General features: G+C 42.6%; 1 protein-coding gene across 3 annotated transcripts in view; it reads right to left on the bottom strand.

Annotated features, from left to right (window-relative positions):
- Positions 1-11,792: 11,792 nt before the first annotated feature.
- LOC137369137 (small conductance calcium-activated potassium channel protein 2-like) overlaps positions 11,793-18,588 on the bottom strand; it is a 151,797-nt gene continuing 145,001 nt past the window's right edge. Inside the window, exon 8 of one of the 3 annotated variants that reach the window (XM_068029855.1) lies at positions 11,793-12,381. In XM_068029855.1, the coding sequence (XP_067885956.1) occupies positions 12,094-12,381 (288 nt within the window). In that variant the 3' untranslated portion in view covers positions 11,793-12,093. Of the gene's footprint in view, positions 12,382-17,038; positions 17,233-18,588 lie in introns of those variants that run through there. The other 2 variants (XM_068029857.1, XM_068029856.1) reach the window with 2 other exon arrangements.

The raw sequence follows: 18,588 nt of genomic DNA, 5'->3' as shown, positions 1-18,588 counted from the left end.
CCGCTTTGTGGAACACCTCCGCTCAGTCCGCAAGCAGGACCCTGAGCTTCCGGTTGCTTGCCTATTCAACACTCCCCCCTGCTCTCATGCTCACATCTCTGTCCTGGGATTGCTGCAGTGTTCCAGTGAACATCAACGCAAGCTCGAGGAACAGCATCTCATCTACCGATTAGGCACGCTACAGCCTGCCGGACTGAACATTGAGTTCAATAATTTCAGAGCATGACGGGCCCCCCATTTTACTTTTATTTTTAGTCGTTTTTTCTTTTTTACATTTTTTACAACCTTTTTTTTGCATTTATTTCATTTCATCTTAGTTTGTCCAATTTGCTTACCCACTGTTTTTTTTCATGTTTGCACTTGCTGCTAATATTCAGTCTGTTAACACCCTATCTGTACTAATGCTTTGTCTTTCAACACACCATTAACATATTGTTTGCCTTTGCTCCATTACCTTTTGGTCAGCTATGTGGCCTTGTCCAATCGACACCTTCTCCTTTGTTATCTCTTGCCCCACCCCCACCTTACTTGCTTATAACCTGTGACATTTTTAATATTTGTCAGATCCGAAGAAGGGTCACTGACCCGAAACGTTAACTCTGCTTCTCTTTCCACACATGCTGCCAAACCTGCTGAGTGGTTCCAGCATTTCTTGTTTTTAGAACAGAAAGTGAGTCTGCCTGGAAGGCAGAGCAAATATAGACCTGGTAAGGCACAAGGGAAAAATGCAAGGTTGGATTGCATCTATTTCAAGGAGTCTTACTAGTAAGGCAGATGAATTGAGGGCGTTGATTAACACATGGGATTATGATATTATTGCTATCACAGAGACATGGTTGAGGGAGGGACAGGACTGGCAGCTCAATATTCCAGGGTATAGAATCTTCTGGCGCGACAGGGGAGTGGATAAAAGAGGAGGTGGGATTGCACTGTTGATCAAGGAGTCAATTACTGCAGTAAGGAGGGATGACATCTTAGAAGGTTCCTAAAATGAGGCTATTTGGGTAGAACTTAAAAACAAAAAGGGGTCAATCACTTGGCTGGGTGTCTGCTACAGGCCTCCAAACAGTCAGGAAGAGATCGAGGAGCAGATATGTAGGCAAATCTCTGAGAGGTGTGAAAATAACAGGGTAATAATAGTAGGGGATTTCAACTTCCCCAATATTAACTGGGATAGTCTTAGTGCAAAAGGCTTTTTGAGCCAGTATGGAGAAAGTGCAACAAGGGATAGGGCAGTACTGGACCTAATCCTGGGGAATTTAGCCTGTCAAGTGGTAGAAGTGTCAGTGGGGGTGCATTTCAGGGATAGTGATCATAACTCTGTAAGATTTAAGGTAGTTATGGAAAAGGATAAAGATGGACCAGAAATTAAGGTACGAAATTGGGGGAAGGTCGATTTCAATATGATAAAACAGGATCTGACCAAAGTGGACTGGGAGCAGCTACTTGTCGGAAAGTTTACATCACATCAGTGGGAGTCATTCAAAGAGGAAATAGTGAGAGTTCAGAGCCAACATGTACCCGTTAAGGTGAAGGGTAGGACTAACAGGCCTAGGGAACCCTGATGTCAAGGGATATAGAACATTGGCTCAGGAAAAAAAAGGAGGCTTACGACAGATCCCAAGCGCTGAAATCAGTGGAGGCACTAGAGGAGTATAGAAAGTGTAGCGTGGTACTTAAAAAAGTAATTAGGAGAGCGAAGGGGGGCTTGAAAAAACACTGGCGGGCAAGATAAAGGAAAGTCCCAAAGCGTTTTATAAGTATATTAAGGGTGAGGGGCTAACCAGGGAAAGAGTAGGGCCCATTAGGGACCAACGTGGCAATCTTTGTGTTGAGCCGGAGGATATAGGTGAGGTTTTAAATGATTACTTTTCATCGGTGTTCACTATGGAAAAGGACAATGCAGGTACAGAGATCAGAGAGGGGGATTGTGATATACTTGAACATATTAGCATTGAAAGGGAGGAAATATTAGCTGTTTTAGTGGGCTTAAAAGTGGATAAATCCTCAGGCCCAGATGAGATATATGTGAGGCAAGGGAGGAGATAGCAGGGGCTTTGACACAAATTTTCAAATCCTCTCTGGCCACAAGCGAGGTACCAGAGGATTGGAAGACAGTGAATGTGGTACCATTATTCAAGAAGGGTAGTAGGGATAAACCAGGTAATTACAGGCCGGTGAGTCTAACATCAGTGGTTGGGAAAATATTGGAAAAAATTCTGAGGGACAGGATTAATCTCCACTTGGAGAGGCAGGGATTAATCAGGGATAGTCAGCATGGCTTTGTCAGGGAGAGATCGTATCTAACTAACTTGATTAAATTTTTTGAGGAGGTGACTAGATGTGTCGATGAGGGTAAAGCAGTAGATGTAGTATACATGGATTTCAGTAAGACTTTTGATAAGGTCCCACATGGGAGATTGGTTAAGAAGGTAAGAGCCCATGGGATCCAGGGCAATTTGGCAAATTGGATCCAAAATTGGCTTAGTGGCAGGAGGCAGAGGTTAATGGTCAAGGGCTGTTTTTGCGATTGGAAGCCTGTGACCAGTGGTGTACCACAGGGATTGGTGCAGTTTGTAGTGTACATTAATGATTTAGACGTGAATATTGGAGGTATGATCAGTAAGTTCACAGATGACATGAAAATTGATGGTGTTGTAAATAGTGAGGAGGAAATCTTTAGATTACAGGGAGATATATATGGGCTGGTTAGATGGGCGGAGCAGAGGCAAATGGAATTTAATCCTGAAAAGTGTGAGGTAATGCATTTTGGGAGGACGAACAAAGCAAGGGAATACACAATGGATGGCAGGACCCTAGAAAGTACAGAGGATCAGAGAGACCTTGGTGTTCTTGACCATAGATCACTGAAGGCAGCAGCACAGGTAGATAAGGTGGTTAGGAAGGCATATGGGATACTTGCCTTTATTAGCCGAGGCATAGAATATAAGAGCAGGGAGGTTATGATGGAGCTATATAAAACGCTAGTTAGGCCACAGCTGGAGTACTGTGTACAGTTCTGGTCACCACACTATAGGAAGGATGTGATTGCACTGGTGAGGGTGCAGAGGAGATTCACCAGGATGTTGCCTGGGCTGGAGCATTTCAGTGATGAAGAGAGACTGAAAAGGCTTGGGCTGTTTTCCTTAGAGCAGAGAAAGCTGAGGGGGAACATGATTGAGGTGTACAAGATTATGAAGGCCATTGATAGGTTAGATAGGAGGAAACTTTTTCCCTTAGCGGAGGGGTCAAGAACCAGGGGGCATAGATTTAGGGTAAGGGGCAGAAGGTTTACGGGCGATTTGAGGAAACATTTTTTCACCCAGAGGGTGGTTGGAATCTGGAGTGCACTGTCTGAAGAGATGGTGGAGGCAGGAACCCTCACAACATTTAAGAAATATTTAGATGACCACTTGAAATGCCATAGCATACAAGGTTACAGGCCCAAGTGCAGGAATATGGGATTAGAATAGTTGGGTGCTGTATGGCTGGCACAGACACGATGGGCCAAAGGGCCTGTTTCTGTGCTGTTTAGCTCTATGACTCTATGACTCTATTACACAATACAGTCTAGGATGGCCTGTTCTCTAGTTGGTTCCTCAACGTCCAGAAAACCATCCCGTACACACTCCAAGAATTCCTCCTCTCCGGTATTGTGACTAATTTGATTTGCCCAATCTATATGCAGATTGAAGTCACCCATAATTACAGATGTTCCTTTATCGCATGCATCTCTAATTTCCTGTTTAATGCCATTCCCAACATCACCACTACAGCTTGGGACCATGGGAACGAAGGTCACTTTTTGGGGCCTCGCCAGGGGTGATTGGTTGGGTCCAGGTGAAGCAAGGGTGGCTGACTGGGGGGACGGGGGGAATGTTGGGTGTTGGGGGTGGTTGGAGCATTGGGAGCGGCCCTCTGTCGGGCACAGGGTGGCTGACCAGTAGGGCCCACCCCAGCCCATCAGAAAGCTGCCTGCATTTGTCAGGAGGCTTTTCTCGGGCCTGGGCCACCCAACCAGCCAAGGGTAAAATCCCTGTGGCGGCGGACAGAGGCCCTTAACTGGCTGTTAACTGGCCACTTAAGAGCCCTGATTAGCCTGGGGCAGGCGGGCCATTTTTCGCCACCACCGCCCAGCATAAAGTGGCAGCGGAGGCAGGAGCAGGTCAGGAAGGGCCCCTCGAGCCTCCCGCTCCATTTTACGCCCCCACCACCATTCCGGTCTTTGGTGGGGGGCACGTAAAAGTCTGGCCATGGTGTTTTATGAAGAGAATGGCTGAATGAATGTCTTTAAAATGGGGACTGAACTACTTTTGCATGTCTTGGTCCAATTAATCCATTTCCATCCTAACCCCATTTCACCTGAAGGCAATGATTACTCTTAACTCCCTGTGTGTAATACCATGGAAGATTAAATAATACATAATAAAAAGTGAAATATGACTTATTGAGTGATCACATACCAGTCCTCCAGACCATGATAAATACAACTCTTTTTGTTAATTATTGCTATAATAATGTTTTTATGTAAGCAACTATTTTCCAAAGAGCAAAGAACAACGAACAGTACAGCACAGGAACAGGCCATTCGGCCTTCCAAGCCTGCGCCGATCTTGATGCCTGCCGAAACTAGAACCTTCTGCACTTCCGGGGTCCGTAACCCTCTATTCCCATCCTATTCATGTATTTGTCAAGATGCCTCTCAAACGCAGCTATCGTACCTGCTTCCACCACCTCCCCCGGCAGCAAGTTCCAGGCGCTCACCACCCTCTGTGTAAAGAACTTGCCTCGCACATCCCCTCTAAACTTTGCCTCTCTCACCTTAACCCTATGTCCCCTAGTATCTGACTTTTCCACCCTGGGAAAAAGCTTCTGACTATCCACTCTGTCCATGCCGCTCATAACCCTGTAAACCTCTATCATGTCGCCCCTCCACCTCCGTCATTCCAGTGAAAACAATCCGAGTTTATCCAACCTCTCCTCATAGCTAATGCCCTCCAGACCAGGCAACATCCTGGTAAACCTCTTCTGTACCCTCTCCAAAGCCTCTATGTCCTTCTGGTAGTGTGGCGACCAGAATTGCACGCAATATTCTAAGTGTGGCCTAACTAAGGTTCTGTACAGCTGCAGCATGACTTGCCAATTTTTATACTCTATGCCCCGACTGATGAAGGCAAGCATGCCGTATGCCTTCTTGAATACCTTATCCACCTGCGTTGCCACTTTCAGTGACCTGTGGACCTGTACGCCTAGATCTCTCTGCCTGTCAATACAATGATTTCTGTCAAGACCCCACCAATTTCTTCCCTTGCCTCCCTCAGTATTCTGGGGTAGATCCCATCAGGCCCTGGGGACTTATCTACCTTAATGCTTTGCAAGACACCCAACACCTCCTCCTTTTTGATAATGAGATGACCGAGACTATCTACACTCCCTTCCTTAGACTCATCATCCACCAAGTCCTTCTCTTTGGTGAATACTGATGCAAAGTACTCATTTAGTCCCTCACTCATTTCCTCTGGCTCCACACATAGATTCCCTCCTCTATCCCTGAGTGGGCCTACCCTTTCCCTGGTTACCCTCTTGCTCTTTATATATGTATAAAAAGCCTTGGGATTTTCCTTAATCCTGTTTGCCAATGACTTTTCATGACCCCTTTTAGCCCTCCTGACTCCTTGCTAAAGTTCCTTCCTACTGTCTTTATATTCCTCAAGGGCTTCGTCTGTTCCCAGCCTTACAGCCCTCACGAATGCTTCCTTTTTCTTTTCGACTCGGCTCACAATATCCCGCATTATCCAAGGTTCCCAAAACTTGCCAAACTTAGCCTCCTTCCTCACAGGAACATGCTGGTCCTGGATTCTAATCAACTGACGTTTGAAAGACTCCCACATGTCAGATGTTGATTTACCCTCAAACAGCCGCCCCGAATCTAAATTCTTCAGTTTCTGCATAATATTGTTAGAATTAGCCTTCCCCCAATTTAGCACCTTCACCCGAGGACTACTCTTATCCTTATCCACAAGTACCTTAAAACTTACGGAATTATGGTCACTATTCCCGAAATGCTCCCCTACTGAGACTTCAACCACCTGGCCGGGATCCTTCCCCAATACCAGGTCCAGTACGGCTCCATCCCTCATTGGACTATCTACATATTGTTTCAAGAAGCCCTCCTGGATGCTCCTTACAAATTCTGCCCCATCCAAGCCCCTAGCACTAAGTGAGTCCCAGTCAATATAGAGGAAGTTAAAATCACCCACCACTACAACCCTGTTACCTTTACATCTTTCCAAAATCTGTCCACATATCTGCTCCTCTACCTCCTGCTGGCTGTTGGGAGTCCTGTAGTAAACCCCCAACATCGTGACTGCACCCTTCCTATTCCTGAGCTCCACCCATATTGCCTCGCTGCACAACCCCTCCGAGGTGTCCTCCCGCAGTACAGCTGTGATATTCTCCTTAACCAGTAATGCAACTCCCCCACCCCTTTTACATCCCCCTCTATCCCGCCTGAAGCTTCTAAATCCCGGAACATTTAGCTGCCAATCCTGTCCTTCCCTCAACCAAGTTTCTGTAATAGCAACAACAGACTAGGTTATCAAAGATTAATATCATCTTATAATTCAATACATCTCATCAAAATTGCATAATTTTCTTCAGTCAGCGCATGAGGCAAAGTGAAGTTTAAGAAGACTTACAAATGCTCAACTGCTATTAGTGCAAGAGTACTAATTACAATTGGAAACAGCAGTTCTGCAACAGCATATGGCTGAAAAACCAATTTAAAATATTTTAAAATGGATGTTGAGTTTGGTAGCTTGCCAGTGCCAAGTATTAAAACCTTCTACGACAATACAGCAAAATTAAGTTTATTCAGTTCTGCTATGAAACGAACATTGTTCAAATAGCAAATATTATGCTCTTGAGAAGAATATACTAAAACCAACTGCAATTTGCTTGTATTTCTTTGGGTATTAATGTTAGAATCTATTATGTATTCAATTTGTGCTTCTTTTAGTAGCATTTATATATAATCTGTAGACATATATCAAATAAATTTGGTAGGAAACATTTCAGAGTATAATTTTAGATGACACCTTATCAATCTTAACTATGAAATTATGCTATAAACTGATAGTAAAAGCATGGCAATACACGACTGCAGGCCAACACTTCAACTTACCACTAATTTTCTTAGTTTACTTATGTAATGCAAGTGTAATCTAATGAACTTGAAATGTGCTTAAAGATGCTTGTGTGAATGCTAAATACAATATCCTTGTATTGAGGATTTTATTCAGCTTACTAGAATTGAGTTACAACAGTCATTGCCAGTGGAACCAAACCTCACAATTACGTAGAACAGTAGTTGACAAGCAGAAGTAATGTACATTAATGAAATTAATGGTCACCTTACATAGGATTTTGTAAACTAGATGTATTCTATGTTGATTTAATATTGTCATGGAATTGGGTAAATAGTGGAAAGTAATAGTGCGGACCTCACACTGTACCTCAGCTGATCTTCGCTGCTCGATGATCTATATTTAAATTTAACTTACAAGTTTGTGCAATGATCAGAAACAGCTGAATCTGGAGCTTGAAACACAGTCACCAATTTTCTCTGGGCTTTAAAAACATTTTTCATCCAATCTTTATTTTTTCCTATTGTTAATACAGATGCTAGGAAACTTAACCTGTACCCTGAGCAATATACAACAGTCTTTTCCTTTGGATTTATGAATGAAAATATGCTTTATTCAAAGTCCAACTGTGTAGAGAAGACAGGCTCTTTTTATTGGGTCAGAGCAGATTTTCACTTAGGCAAAAAAAAAGAAAGGAATGGGCCCTCATGCTAATGAATACTAAAACCAGTGCTTTCCCCTTGTGGATGTACTCTGTAAAACTGTTGAGCCTTCTGTTCATGTGCAAGACAAAACACAAGAGTATGCAATTATTATATATGTTAAAAAAGAAAATTGGGCTCAGAGTAATACATGACTCAAATTACATCATTGAGTAGGGATTGCAAACCTGTGGGTCTTCAATCCTGGTATAGATACAGGATCTGCCCGCCCCCCCCCCCCCCCACCCCCCCCCCCCACTTCAACCAACAACCTCTGGCACTGACCCTGCCAAAGTTTGGAAGGGGGTGGGGGGGTTCATAAGGATGTCACCTAACTAACGTAACATAGGCAGGTGCCTGCACCACTAGCTGGGCATCTCAGGTGCCTGCCACGGTAGAGAGGATGAAAAATATGGCTTTGAATCGCCATGCAATGGATGGGGAAAGGGGGAGATGGTGGGTGTCTGGACCTTCCAGTTGTTTCAGATACCAGTTTGTCTGCTTTCGCTTGGCATATGGGCCCACTGATCTCCCATCAGGCCGGAGACAAACAACCTTGTTCACCACTTTCCAATTATAAGGCAAAGAAACCAGCACAAACAGGCTTTCTTAGGTTTAAAGAAGAAAAGTTGAAATTTATTAAACTTAAACTTAAAACTCTAATTCGGTTGATGCCTACGGATACACGACGTGCCCACGCTAGCATGCATATGTGATATACACATGCAAATAGAGACAGAAAAGAGCAGAAGAAATAAAGTGAAAAAGTTTGAGGCAATATCTCAAGAGTTTTTGTTACAGGTCTTTGAGCTCACTGTAGAGTCCTTGATTGTAGGTAGATCTTGCTTCTCATTGGGGCCCAGCATTCTTCTTACACCTTGTTCACTGTAGGAGACTTTTCTCTCATGGGGTTCATGTGTCTTCAGTGGATTCAGAGGCTTGTGAGAAAGAGATGGGAGCAGGCAGACAGGATAGGCTTTGGCTAGCCAGCCAGGAGAAATCTTCTCAGTCCAGGAGCATTCTGCTTTCTGCCCCAACTATTTGTACAAATTCCAAAAAACTCAAGTTGCCTAGCAGGTTAGTCATGTGACGAGCTAGTTTATCCACGTCTGTTTGTGTATTTGGCCATCTTAGTAGTCAACCTGGAATGCAAGCTCCCCCATCTTCAACATCTGGTGATCAAAAGTCCATTGTGGGTTGAATGTGTCAGGGAATGGTCCTTTGTCCTTTCCAAGCACAGTCTGTTAATATGCAAATGTCTTTCCAGCCACGGTTGATCTGTTTAACAAGTCCTTTCTTCACTCCAGTAACAGTTTAAAATCAATATTCATGCCAAAATTCATGTGCCTCATTCTTGGCAGGTGGGGGCCTAGCATGACAGTGACTGATAAAGCTCAATGGTTCTTTGAGAATATTTCCCATTATACTGTGAACTTGATATTATTAAATGACACATGACGGGGATCAACATTTAAATTGTGGAGTTTAATTAATTGGATTAATTTTTATCTTGCCTCTTTGGTTCTCCATGTATCTGATTCTCACTCCATGCTTCTGGCTCTGAACTGTCCAGTTCCTGCCCTCTTGTAATACTTCTGGTGCCCATCATGATGTATAGCTCTGCTACCAGTCATGTTTCCAGTGCTTTTCATGCCTCCAATGCACCCTCATACTCTAATCCTGTCTCTTTTCCAAATTTTCTGCCTGTTGCTCAGTATGGCTCAATGTAATAATACTGTTTCTTCCAGCTTTGACAAGAAAGGATTCAAGAAGCACTCTTAGGATGTTAAACTACCCCAGTGTAACTTACACTGGGAAATGGCTCTGTTATTATTGCAGACAATAAACTAGTGTCACAGCACAAGAAAGATTGATAGGTCCGCCTGGCAGTATGAATGTTCTCACTGGCTATGAGAACAAGTGTAGGACTCTAATGCACTATATTAAGAAGTCATAGCGAATGAACAGTAGGGGAACTTCAGTTCACACCCTGTGGGATTTGGCAATCTGGAGGCAGATTAATTGTGGAGATAGGCAAGAACTTAGAAGGACATTAGGTAGATAGAAGGAAATAGCATGCTAATTGGGTACATTAAGATTCCACACATGGGTGACAGGGTCAATCTAACTATTCCACATTAATATTCTTCAAATGCTGGTGCCAAAAATATCTTGCTCACTCTTTAGATTGAACTCTTCTGCTGAATGAACAGCTAATACAAGAAGCATAACTGAGATTCTGCCTATAGCAGCGTAAGTAGAATGGTCCACTGGGGACAAAAGCAGCAGCATAAATGAAGAAAGCCACTGATTATCAGAATTTGAAAGCTATGCTAACAGTTCATGGCTTTACTATAACTTTATCAATTTTTACACTAAACTTACATCTTTCATAAAACATTCTTCAGCGAGAGAAAAAAGGCAGATTTCCCTATGACCAACACCAGTGCTACTCTGTGATCAACTAGCTAAAGCACACTGGTAGCAATAAGTAAGCCAGATCAGATATAAATGCTCTCTCCCCATGAGGCACTCCATTTAGTGTTCACATTTTTTTTTTGAAATGATGAAAATCATTTTAACTCAGGCAGTTATATTTCCGTTGCTGTGGCCTGCAGCTACTTGTTTTGAAAAGTCATTACTTTAATCACTGAAGAGGAAGGGAATATCTTTAAAATGGAAAGTTGGGGGCAATACCAACTGCTTAGATTTGTGCAGTCAGTAGTAATTCTAGAAGTGGTATGTGCAGGGATTTAAAGAAGGGCGAAATGGAGACCTTTCTAGGATGTCCATTTGTGCAATACTCTAAAAAAATTACATTAAGTCACAAATATTTGACTTCACTTTTCTGTGAGATACTAGATTTGTATAGGAATAGGGAGAATGTGATTTCTCAATGAATGCTATTTAATGCCAAGAATTCCAGTGTAACCTAACTTTGTAATCTGTAATCTTAGGAGCATAATGGACAGATGTAGATGACATTTCTCTACTAAAGTTTACAGTTAGATTACCATGAGTGCTACTAGCATTGCTATTTTCAGTGGAATATGATGATATATATTGTGCCACCATTTTAACAAATAATTTAAAAACAAACACTTCCTAACTTGACTACAAATGAAAATCCAACTCTCTTTGCCATCAGATAACCAAATGAAATATGTGGTTTATTTCTGGAGCTACCAATTATAAAGTTCCATGCCTTGTTCAGTTTCAGGTACTAGAATGCCTCCATCTTGGTATACTGAAAGCTGAATGCAAGACACACTTTAGAACATGAGTGAAGTCCTTTCTCACTACCTATCTGAATTCTCTCATGATGTTTTTCTGTCTTTCCTTTCTTTTCTGGATCTTATACTGAATTTTCCAGTCCTTGGATAGGACAACGTTGGTGGTGCTCTAGCTCTACAGATAACCACTTCTGCCATGGGATCTTCTTCCAGCAACAAGCTCTCTACTGTGGAAGTACTTAACCTGAGAATATAATAATGCTGAAGCTAACTGAGTCTACTTTTGGAGCACAGTGTGACTGGGCCATGCATTGTACTGCTGCAATATAACTGTGTCTATTTCTCTACTTCCTTTGATCACTTCCCTTTTATTTTTTTAAACTTCTTTATTTGTGGATCTAAGATAACAGCTCACTGAATATTACAAGCTAGCAGACAAAATGTGCATGATAACTAGTAAACTCCACTGTAACAGTCCGCTCTTAACAGTCTTTTCAATATACATGTACAAAAGGTTACATTTCTTTTAAACTCTGGGACACGGTGAACATTTTAATAAACTGTGTTTTTCTCATTTGTGTTTTAAAAGGCATTACTTATGTAGTATTCATATTTGGAACAAAGTACACTTCCTTGTTTAATTTTGATTGAGCACCTGAGTTCAGCTGCAGCTGTGCCCATGAAGAGAAGGGCTTAAACTGACCAACCAGAAATATCCAGAAATGTTCTTTTTATTATATTATATATTAGTAAAGTCAGTTGAAGTGCGTGAGTAAAAAGTCAAGTAAATTGTACAGAAGAAACAATCTATATAGCAGGTTAGGTGCATTCACTGTGCATCAGAAGGAGAGCACTCACTCCTTTTGGCCTAAAATATTTTTTCAGGTTCCCTGGATTCTGACATCAGAACCCGGATAACACTGTTTAGTATTGTTAGGGCTTTACAATAAAAGCTAAAATATCAACCATATGATGGCAAAAAAAAGTTCTTTCTTGTGGTTCAAATGTTCATTTCTAGCTACTTTCCGATGAAGTTGGTGGAGCTGTCGAGGAGGACCTTCTCCTTCTGGTTGATGATCGTGACCGCTCAGCACTGTAGGTAATTTGTTTGTCATGCTGTTGCATCTGAGCTTCAAGAAATTCCCTCTGCTGATGGCTGATTGTCTGACTAATCAGTCCGGGTAGAGCTTGGATACTCCCTATTAACGTCTCTAATTTATTTTCCAGTGTTACAATCCTTTTCTCAAGATCTTCGCTCCTTTCATTCAGGTCTGAGATCATGTCATACATAATGTTTTGTGTCTAAAATGAAGGGAAAGAACAAAGTTGCAAGTTTTAGCATTTGTTCGGTATTTTTCAGAAACAAATTGTTTTTATTCCAAGTTAACAGCAATCATTAAAGTCAGGTCTATGCCAAATGATCTACCATTTTGCAAATACAATGAATGGTGCATGTAAAATTAACAATGTCAATTTACCAGCAAATCATAATGCAAATGATTTTGGAGGTTGTCAACAGAATCAGTCATAAAATAATTAATATATGACCATTATGACAGAAATAACTGTTTTATGTTTCTCCACATTTCAATATTTAAAGTCAGATTTCCATATTGTCAATTCAGCAGTGAACATATCTTCACAGGTTCCAATCCCAATTCTTGGTATTAGCTTTCCATATATCAATCACAAACAGGATTTTTTCCCCCTCAAAAGCAATATCCCAGTCTTGTAGAGAAGATTTATTCTTAACCATAAATATTTGATAGATCTTCGACTAATAAACAAAAAATTATATAACAAATATAAATCTAAAAAAACTCCAGATCCGACTTCAAATTTATTATTCGCACACTACAATGAATTAAAGGAATGAAGAATATAATAAAATTAGTAAACAGATTTGATTGATTGGACCCAAATAAAATAGAACTAAAAATGGATAACTCACCTCATCCCAAACTTTCAAACAAAATGAAATTAAAATGTCAATATCCTTCCTCAAATTTCTAATCCCAATTACCTGGAGTCTGCCCTCCTTTGATCAGTAAAAATACAAATTCAACTTTCAATAGGTATTATCACCACACTGAATTTTTATGCCACAGGCTCATTTCAGGCTGCTCCTGGTATATTTGCAATGGTTCTCAATTGACTGTGTATATGCATTCGGCAGGCACTGATGCTTTGTTTGGTTGAGCAAGCTGTTCATCAGCTTCCCCATATGAGAATGAATGTGCAATTTTAACAGGATTTTCTTCAGTTGCTAATGTAATCGGGGAGATTCCCGTAATGTTCAGCTCATACATAATTACCAACTCTGCAGCATGCATATCAGTCCTTGATTTCCTGACAGCTGCCATTGTGTTTTTATATTAAGGCAATGCACCGTGTCACTGCTGTTTCAAACAGAAAGGCTGGCTGGATCCTGGTGCCTTGACTGACACCTGTGTGCCTCTGAGGACACAAGCAGAACACTGCTAAATTGAGATCTACTTTGCCATCAGGGCTATGGAATGTTGAATGCATGCTACAAGTGTCTTGGTTGGTTTGGGGTGGCTCTGCAGAACAATTTGGCTCATGTCTCAAAATTAATTGCGGTGCGTTGCATTCTGCCTAACCTTTCTTCAAAAAGGTTTCCTCATGGAAGCCAGAGAGAAGAAAGGTGCCCAAAACATTGAAGGCGGCCAGCAGTAGCACAAAGAGGCATCCAACGTTTTGAACTAGCTGATTCAAGCCACCATCTCTTGAGAATCACATCAATGTATGAACACTCCTGTCAACATTACCCCCTTACCCACTCCCAAAACTTGGTAGGCTAACCAAAACATGCAACTACCACTCATTATATTTCATTCTAAGCTCGTCCAAACTGCAACAAGAACATCGTGACCAACCACATGAACTTCACCAAAGTCTAACATTAGTGAACATCACTGCAAGAGTTCCTCAGGGTAGTGTCCTAGGCCCAACCATCTTCAGCTGCTTCATCAATGACCTTCCTCAATCATTAGGTCAGAAGTGGGGATGTTGGCTGATGATTGCACAATGTTCAGCACCATTCGCAACTGCTTAGATACTAAAGCAGTCCATGTAGCAATGCAGCAAGACCTGGACAACATCCAGGCTTGGGCTGAAAAGTGGCAAGTAACATTCGCATCATACATGTGCCAGGCAATGATGCTCTCCAACAAGAGAGAATCTAACCATCTCCCTTTGACAATCAATGCCATCTCAATCGCTGAATCCACCACTATCAACATCCTGGGTGTTACCATTGACCAGAAACTGAACTGGAGTAGCCATATAAATACTGTGGCTATAAAAGCAGGTCAGAGGCTAGGAATCCTGCAGCGAGTAACTCACCTCCTGACTCCCCAAAGCCTGTCCACCATCTACAAGGCACAAGTCAGGAGTGTGATGGAATACTCTCCACTTGCCTGGATGGGTGCAACTCCAACAACACTCAAGACACTCAACACCATCCAAAATAAAGTGGCCTGCTTGATTGGCACCCCATTTACCACCTTCAACATTCATTCCCTCCACCATCGATGCACGGTGACAGCAGTGTGTACCATCTACAAGATGCACTGCAGCAATGCACCAAGGCTCCTTTGACAGCACCTTCCAAACCCACAAGCTCTACCACCTAGAAGGACAAGGGCAGAAGATGCATGGGAACACCGCCACCTCCCAGTTCCCCTCCAAGCCACACACCATCCTGACTTGGAACTATATCATCATTCCTTCACTGGCACTGGGTTAAAATCCTGGAACTCCCTTCCAAACAGCACTTTTGGTGTATGTACACCACATGAACTGCAGCGGTTCAAGAAGGCAGCTCACCATCACTTTTTCAAGGGCAATTAGTGATGGGGAATAAATGCTGACCTAGCCAGCGACCCCCACATCCCATGAATGAATAAACAAAAATTATAAGCTGCATTATAATTTCAAGTGATTGCAGATTGTCACTAATGTGATTCCCCTTGGCAAGATAGGGTCATTCAGCCCCTTGAGCCTGTCTCGCCACTCAATGAACTCATGACTGATTTATATCTCAACTCCATTTACTCACCTGTGACACTATGTGATGCTCCAAATCCTATCCATATTCTGGTGCTCTTCCTATCTCTTCCTGAAGCTCACCTGAATGTTTAGCCTTTAACTCTATACATGAATCTCTTGGGACTGTGGTGTCTATTGGCTTAGCACATTAGTATCCTGAGGTGGACCTACAACAGGCTGCAATTCTAGTGCTTCTATGCTGATGTCTGGACAGTCTGGCTCTGGTGCCTTTCTGCCACATGTACTAGCATCTACAGGGGCTGTCTGAAGCTTATATTTGACCTGCTATCATGAGAGAGTAGCAGCAACATATGAACACCTTCTCATCATGCCACTGACACTGGATGCTGGCTCTGCATGATGACTAATCTGCCAGAACACAGTCAGAATGGTACCTAGCTGATGCTTAAAAATTCTGTACCTGCAGCCTAGCTCCCAAATGTTTGAAAACACAATAGCACCCTACAATAGGTCCCACAACAACAACAACCTCATCTTCCAATTATGCTGCATCCTTACGGTAGAAAAACATCTCAAGGTGCTTCACAGAGCCATAATCAGACTAATATGAATGCTGAGCCAAAGAAAGAGATATTAGGATGGTTAAGATGAGGATCTAAGGAGTGTCTAATAGAAGGAGAGGGAGGTTGAGAGGTGGAGGTTTAGGGAGGGAATTCAAGAGCATAAGGCTTAAATGGCTGAAGGCATGGCTGCCAATGGTGGGATATAGGGAGGGATGATACACAAGAGGCCAGAGTTAGAGTAATGCAGAGTTTAGATGCAAGGCTATAAGTTTTGGCAGGGTTTTAAGACGAAAGCTTAGATCTTCTGAATGTTTAACTGGATAAGAATGAGGCTCATCTGAGACAAGATGTCATTCAAGCAGTCTGATAACACAGAGACAAGGGTGGGGGAGAGAGAGGTGGTGGAGGGTTCTGCTCAGAAATGCCAAGTCATTGGATGATGCTGCCAATGTGCAGCATATGGTTGAGGAAGAGAAGGGAAGCAAAGATCGATCCTAGGGAAACGTCTGACATAACAATGTAGGAGTGAGAAGAGATGATATTGCTAGAGATGATTGGATATGTAAGAATGGAATCAGGTGAAGGAAATCCAACTGAGGTGGACAACAGAGGACAAGCATTGGAGAGGATGACATGGTCAACTGTGTCAAAGTCTGCAGGGAGGCCGAGGAAAACAAAGAGGGATAATGCACCACAGTCACAAAGAATGTCATTTGTGACTGATCAGAGCTATTTCAGTGCAGTGGCAGGGACAGAAACTTGATTGGAGAGATTCAACATGGAGTTGCAGGAAAGATGCACAAGGATTGGGAGGTGACAAGGACATTGGAGAGGAAAAGGAGGTTGGAGATGGGCAGTAGTTTTCAAGGACAGAGAGGTCAGCTGTTGAGGAGGGGCTGATGGTAATTTTGAAAGGAAGGTGGACAGTACCCAAAAAAAGAGGCCATATTTACAATGTCAGCCGGTCTGGAAGGGAAGGCAGGTGGGTAGCAGTTTAGTGGGAATGGAGTCAAGCGAGGATGAGTTGAGTGCTATGGACAAGATGAGCTCGGAGAGCGTATGAGGGAAAATGGAAGACAAACTGGAGAAAGACAAACTATGAAGCATGAGTAGAGAAACTAAAGAAAAGTCTCCAGCAGTAGCTTGAGCAGCCAGGGCAGGATTTTGGCCTGTTCCATGGATCTCCGTGGTGAAAGTGCCCACTACAGTTTTGCTCAGAAATGCCACATGCCCCAGGGTAGTCTGCAATGGCTATGAAGCCATCCTGATGGTGTGGCATATGCTAGCCACAAACTCTGCCAGTTACCTTGATAAGTGCTGCACATTCTGGGAGACTCCTCATCTGCCACCCTCCACTCCTCCTGCTCACTTATGTATGTTGCTATACCCTGTGTGTTCACCTCATGTTTACTATCCATTGCCCCCAGGTGCATGTCCCTGTGGAGTTGTTTGGCAGGTAGAGTGAATGATGATGTGAGTGATGGTATGCTAGCAAGGACTCAAGCAGAGGGGCCTGGAAGACATCTTTCTTCCTCTGCTTCTGCTAGTTGTGTTTTACCTAGAAGATGAGATGAGGAAGAGAGGTTAAAATGATAGTAAAGGAGCAGAATTCTCTTGTTACTTTCAAAGAATCGGAATAACATAACCTTTCTTGCAGGAAGGGTAGGAGATGTTCTGCAGCATTAGATGCAATAGCTATAGTATATCAGGACAAACCTGCAGCTGACACTTGCCATCCCAATTCTCTGTCATTGACCTCCTTTACTATGGGCTTCCCCAGGATTTGCAGAGCTTCCTTCACACAGAATGATCACAGGCCTGAGGTTGGCTTATTTTTCCCTAACTTTATGGGTAGTTTTTCTCCACTAAGAAGAATACAGACAGCATGAAAGGCATTTGATTGGCAGGATATGCAGTGGAATCCAGGTGCCAACAGGCAGATCATGAAAGGATTATTACAGATGCTCAAACAAAACTATGGCATCCTAAGTGAAGCTATCAAGGTGGAGCATGCATGCAAGATTGTGTGGAAAAGTTTATTTGGAGATGATAGAATGGCATGCAAAGGTTGGCTGTAGACATGGGTGCACACCAAAATGATCCTGTGATAAAGCCTTTGAACAGAATGAGGATAAGTTGTGAACAGCTGGCACACATGGCAGCACAGTGCATTGTTTGAAGCTGTGGATGATTTATCTCGTCATCCTTGCACTAAATATCTTGTGGCATTGGGCAGCTGTTCTGTGGTTAATGGAGGCATCATTTAGAGCCTATGGTACCTCCAGTGTGCCACTAATTTTGATGTTTTCCTCCCATGCACTCAAATCTGGAGGAGGATGTATAGATTCTAATCTGAGAAAGTGGATACATGGCACCTGGAAGGTGTTTTTTTATTCTTCAAGTGCACAAATCTACTTGCTGCTGCTGCCACCATGTCTTCTAGGTGCTGCCTGGCCCTTTAGGTCCCTGCGAGATTTCATTTCCTGTAACAGCTCTAGTTTTTCCATCTACCCATTGCTAACACACAATCGATGGCAGGACTCCTGCTGGGAGTTTGCTCACCACTGTCTAAATTAGCAGAGTCCTGACAATCCATTAGAGCTTGTGCTGAATGTGAGGCAGCTGAAAGTCCAATCCACTGCATTTTTGCCAGTGCTATCGATATGCAGGAAATTCTGGTCAATGACATTAATGCAACCACACTGTGCTTCTTAGAGGTGCAAGTATGTGATGTGTAAACTCTTAAACATAGCTCATTGGAGCCAATTGTAACCCCGAGCAGGTTTCAAGAGGGAAAAATGATTTTTAAAAATTTTTATTCATTCATGGGCAAGGCCAGAATTTATTGCCCATCTCTTATTACCATTGAGAAAGTAGTGGCAAGCCTCATTCTTGAGCTGCTGCAGTCCATGTG

This window comes from Heterodontus francisci, chromosome 4, assembly GCF_036365525.1.
Source record: "Heterodontus francisci isolate sHetFra1 chromosome 4, sHetFra1.hap1, whole genome shotgun sequence".
NCBI classification, from domain to species: domain Eukaryota; kingdom Metazoa; phylum Chordata; class Chondrichthyes; order Heterodontiformes; family Heterodontidae; genus Heterodontus; species Heterodontus francisci.
Note: the sequence above shows the minus strand (reverse complement) of the source record. Positions and strands in the feature narration are given on the sequence as shown.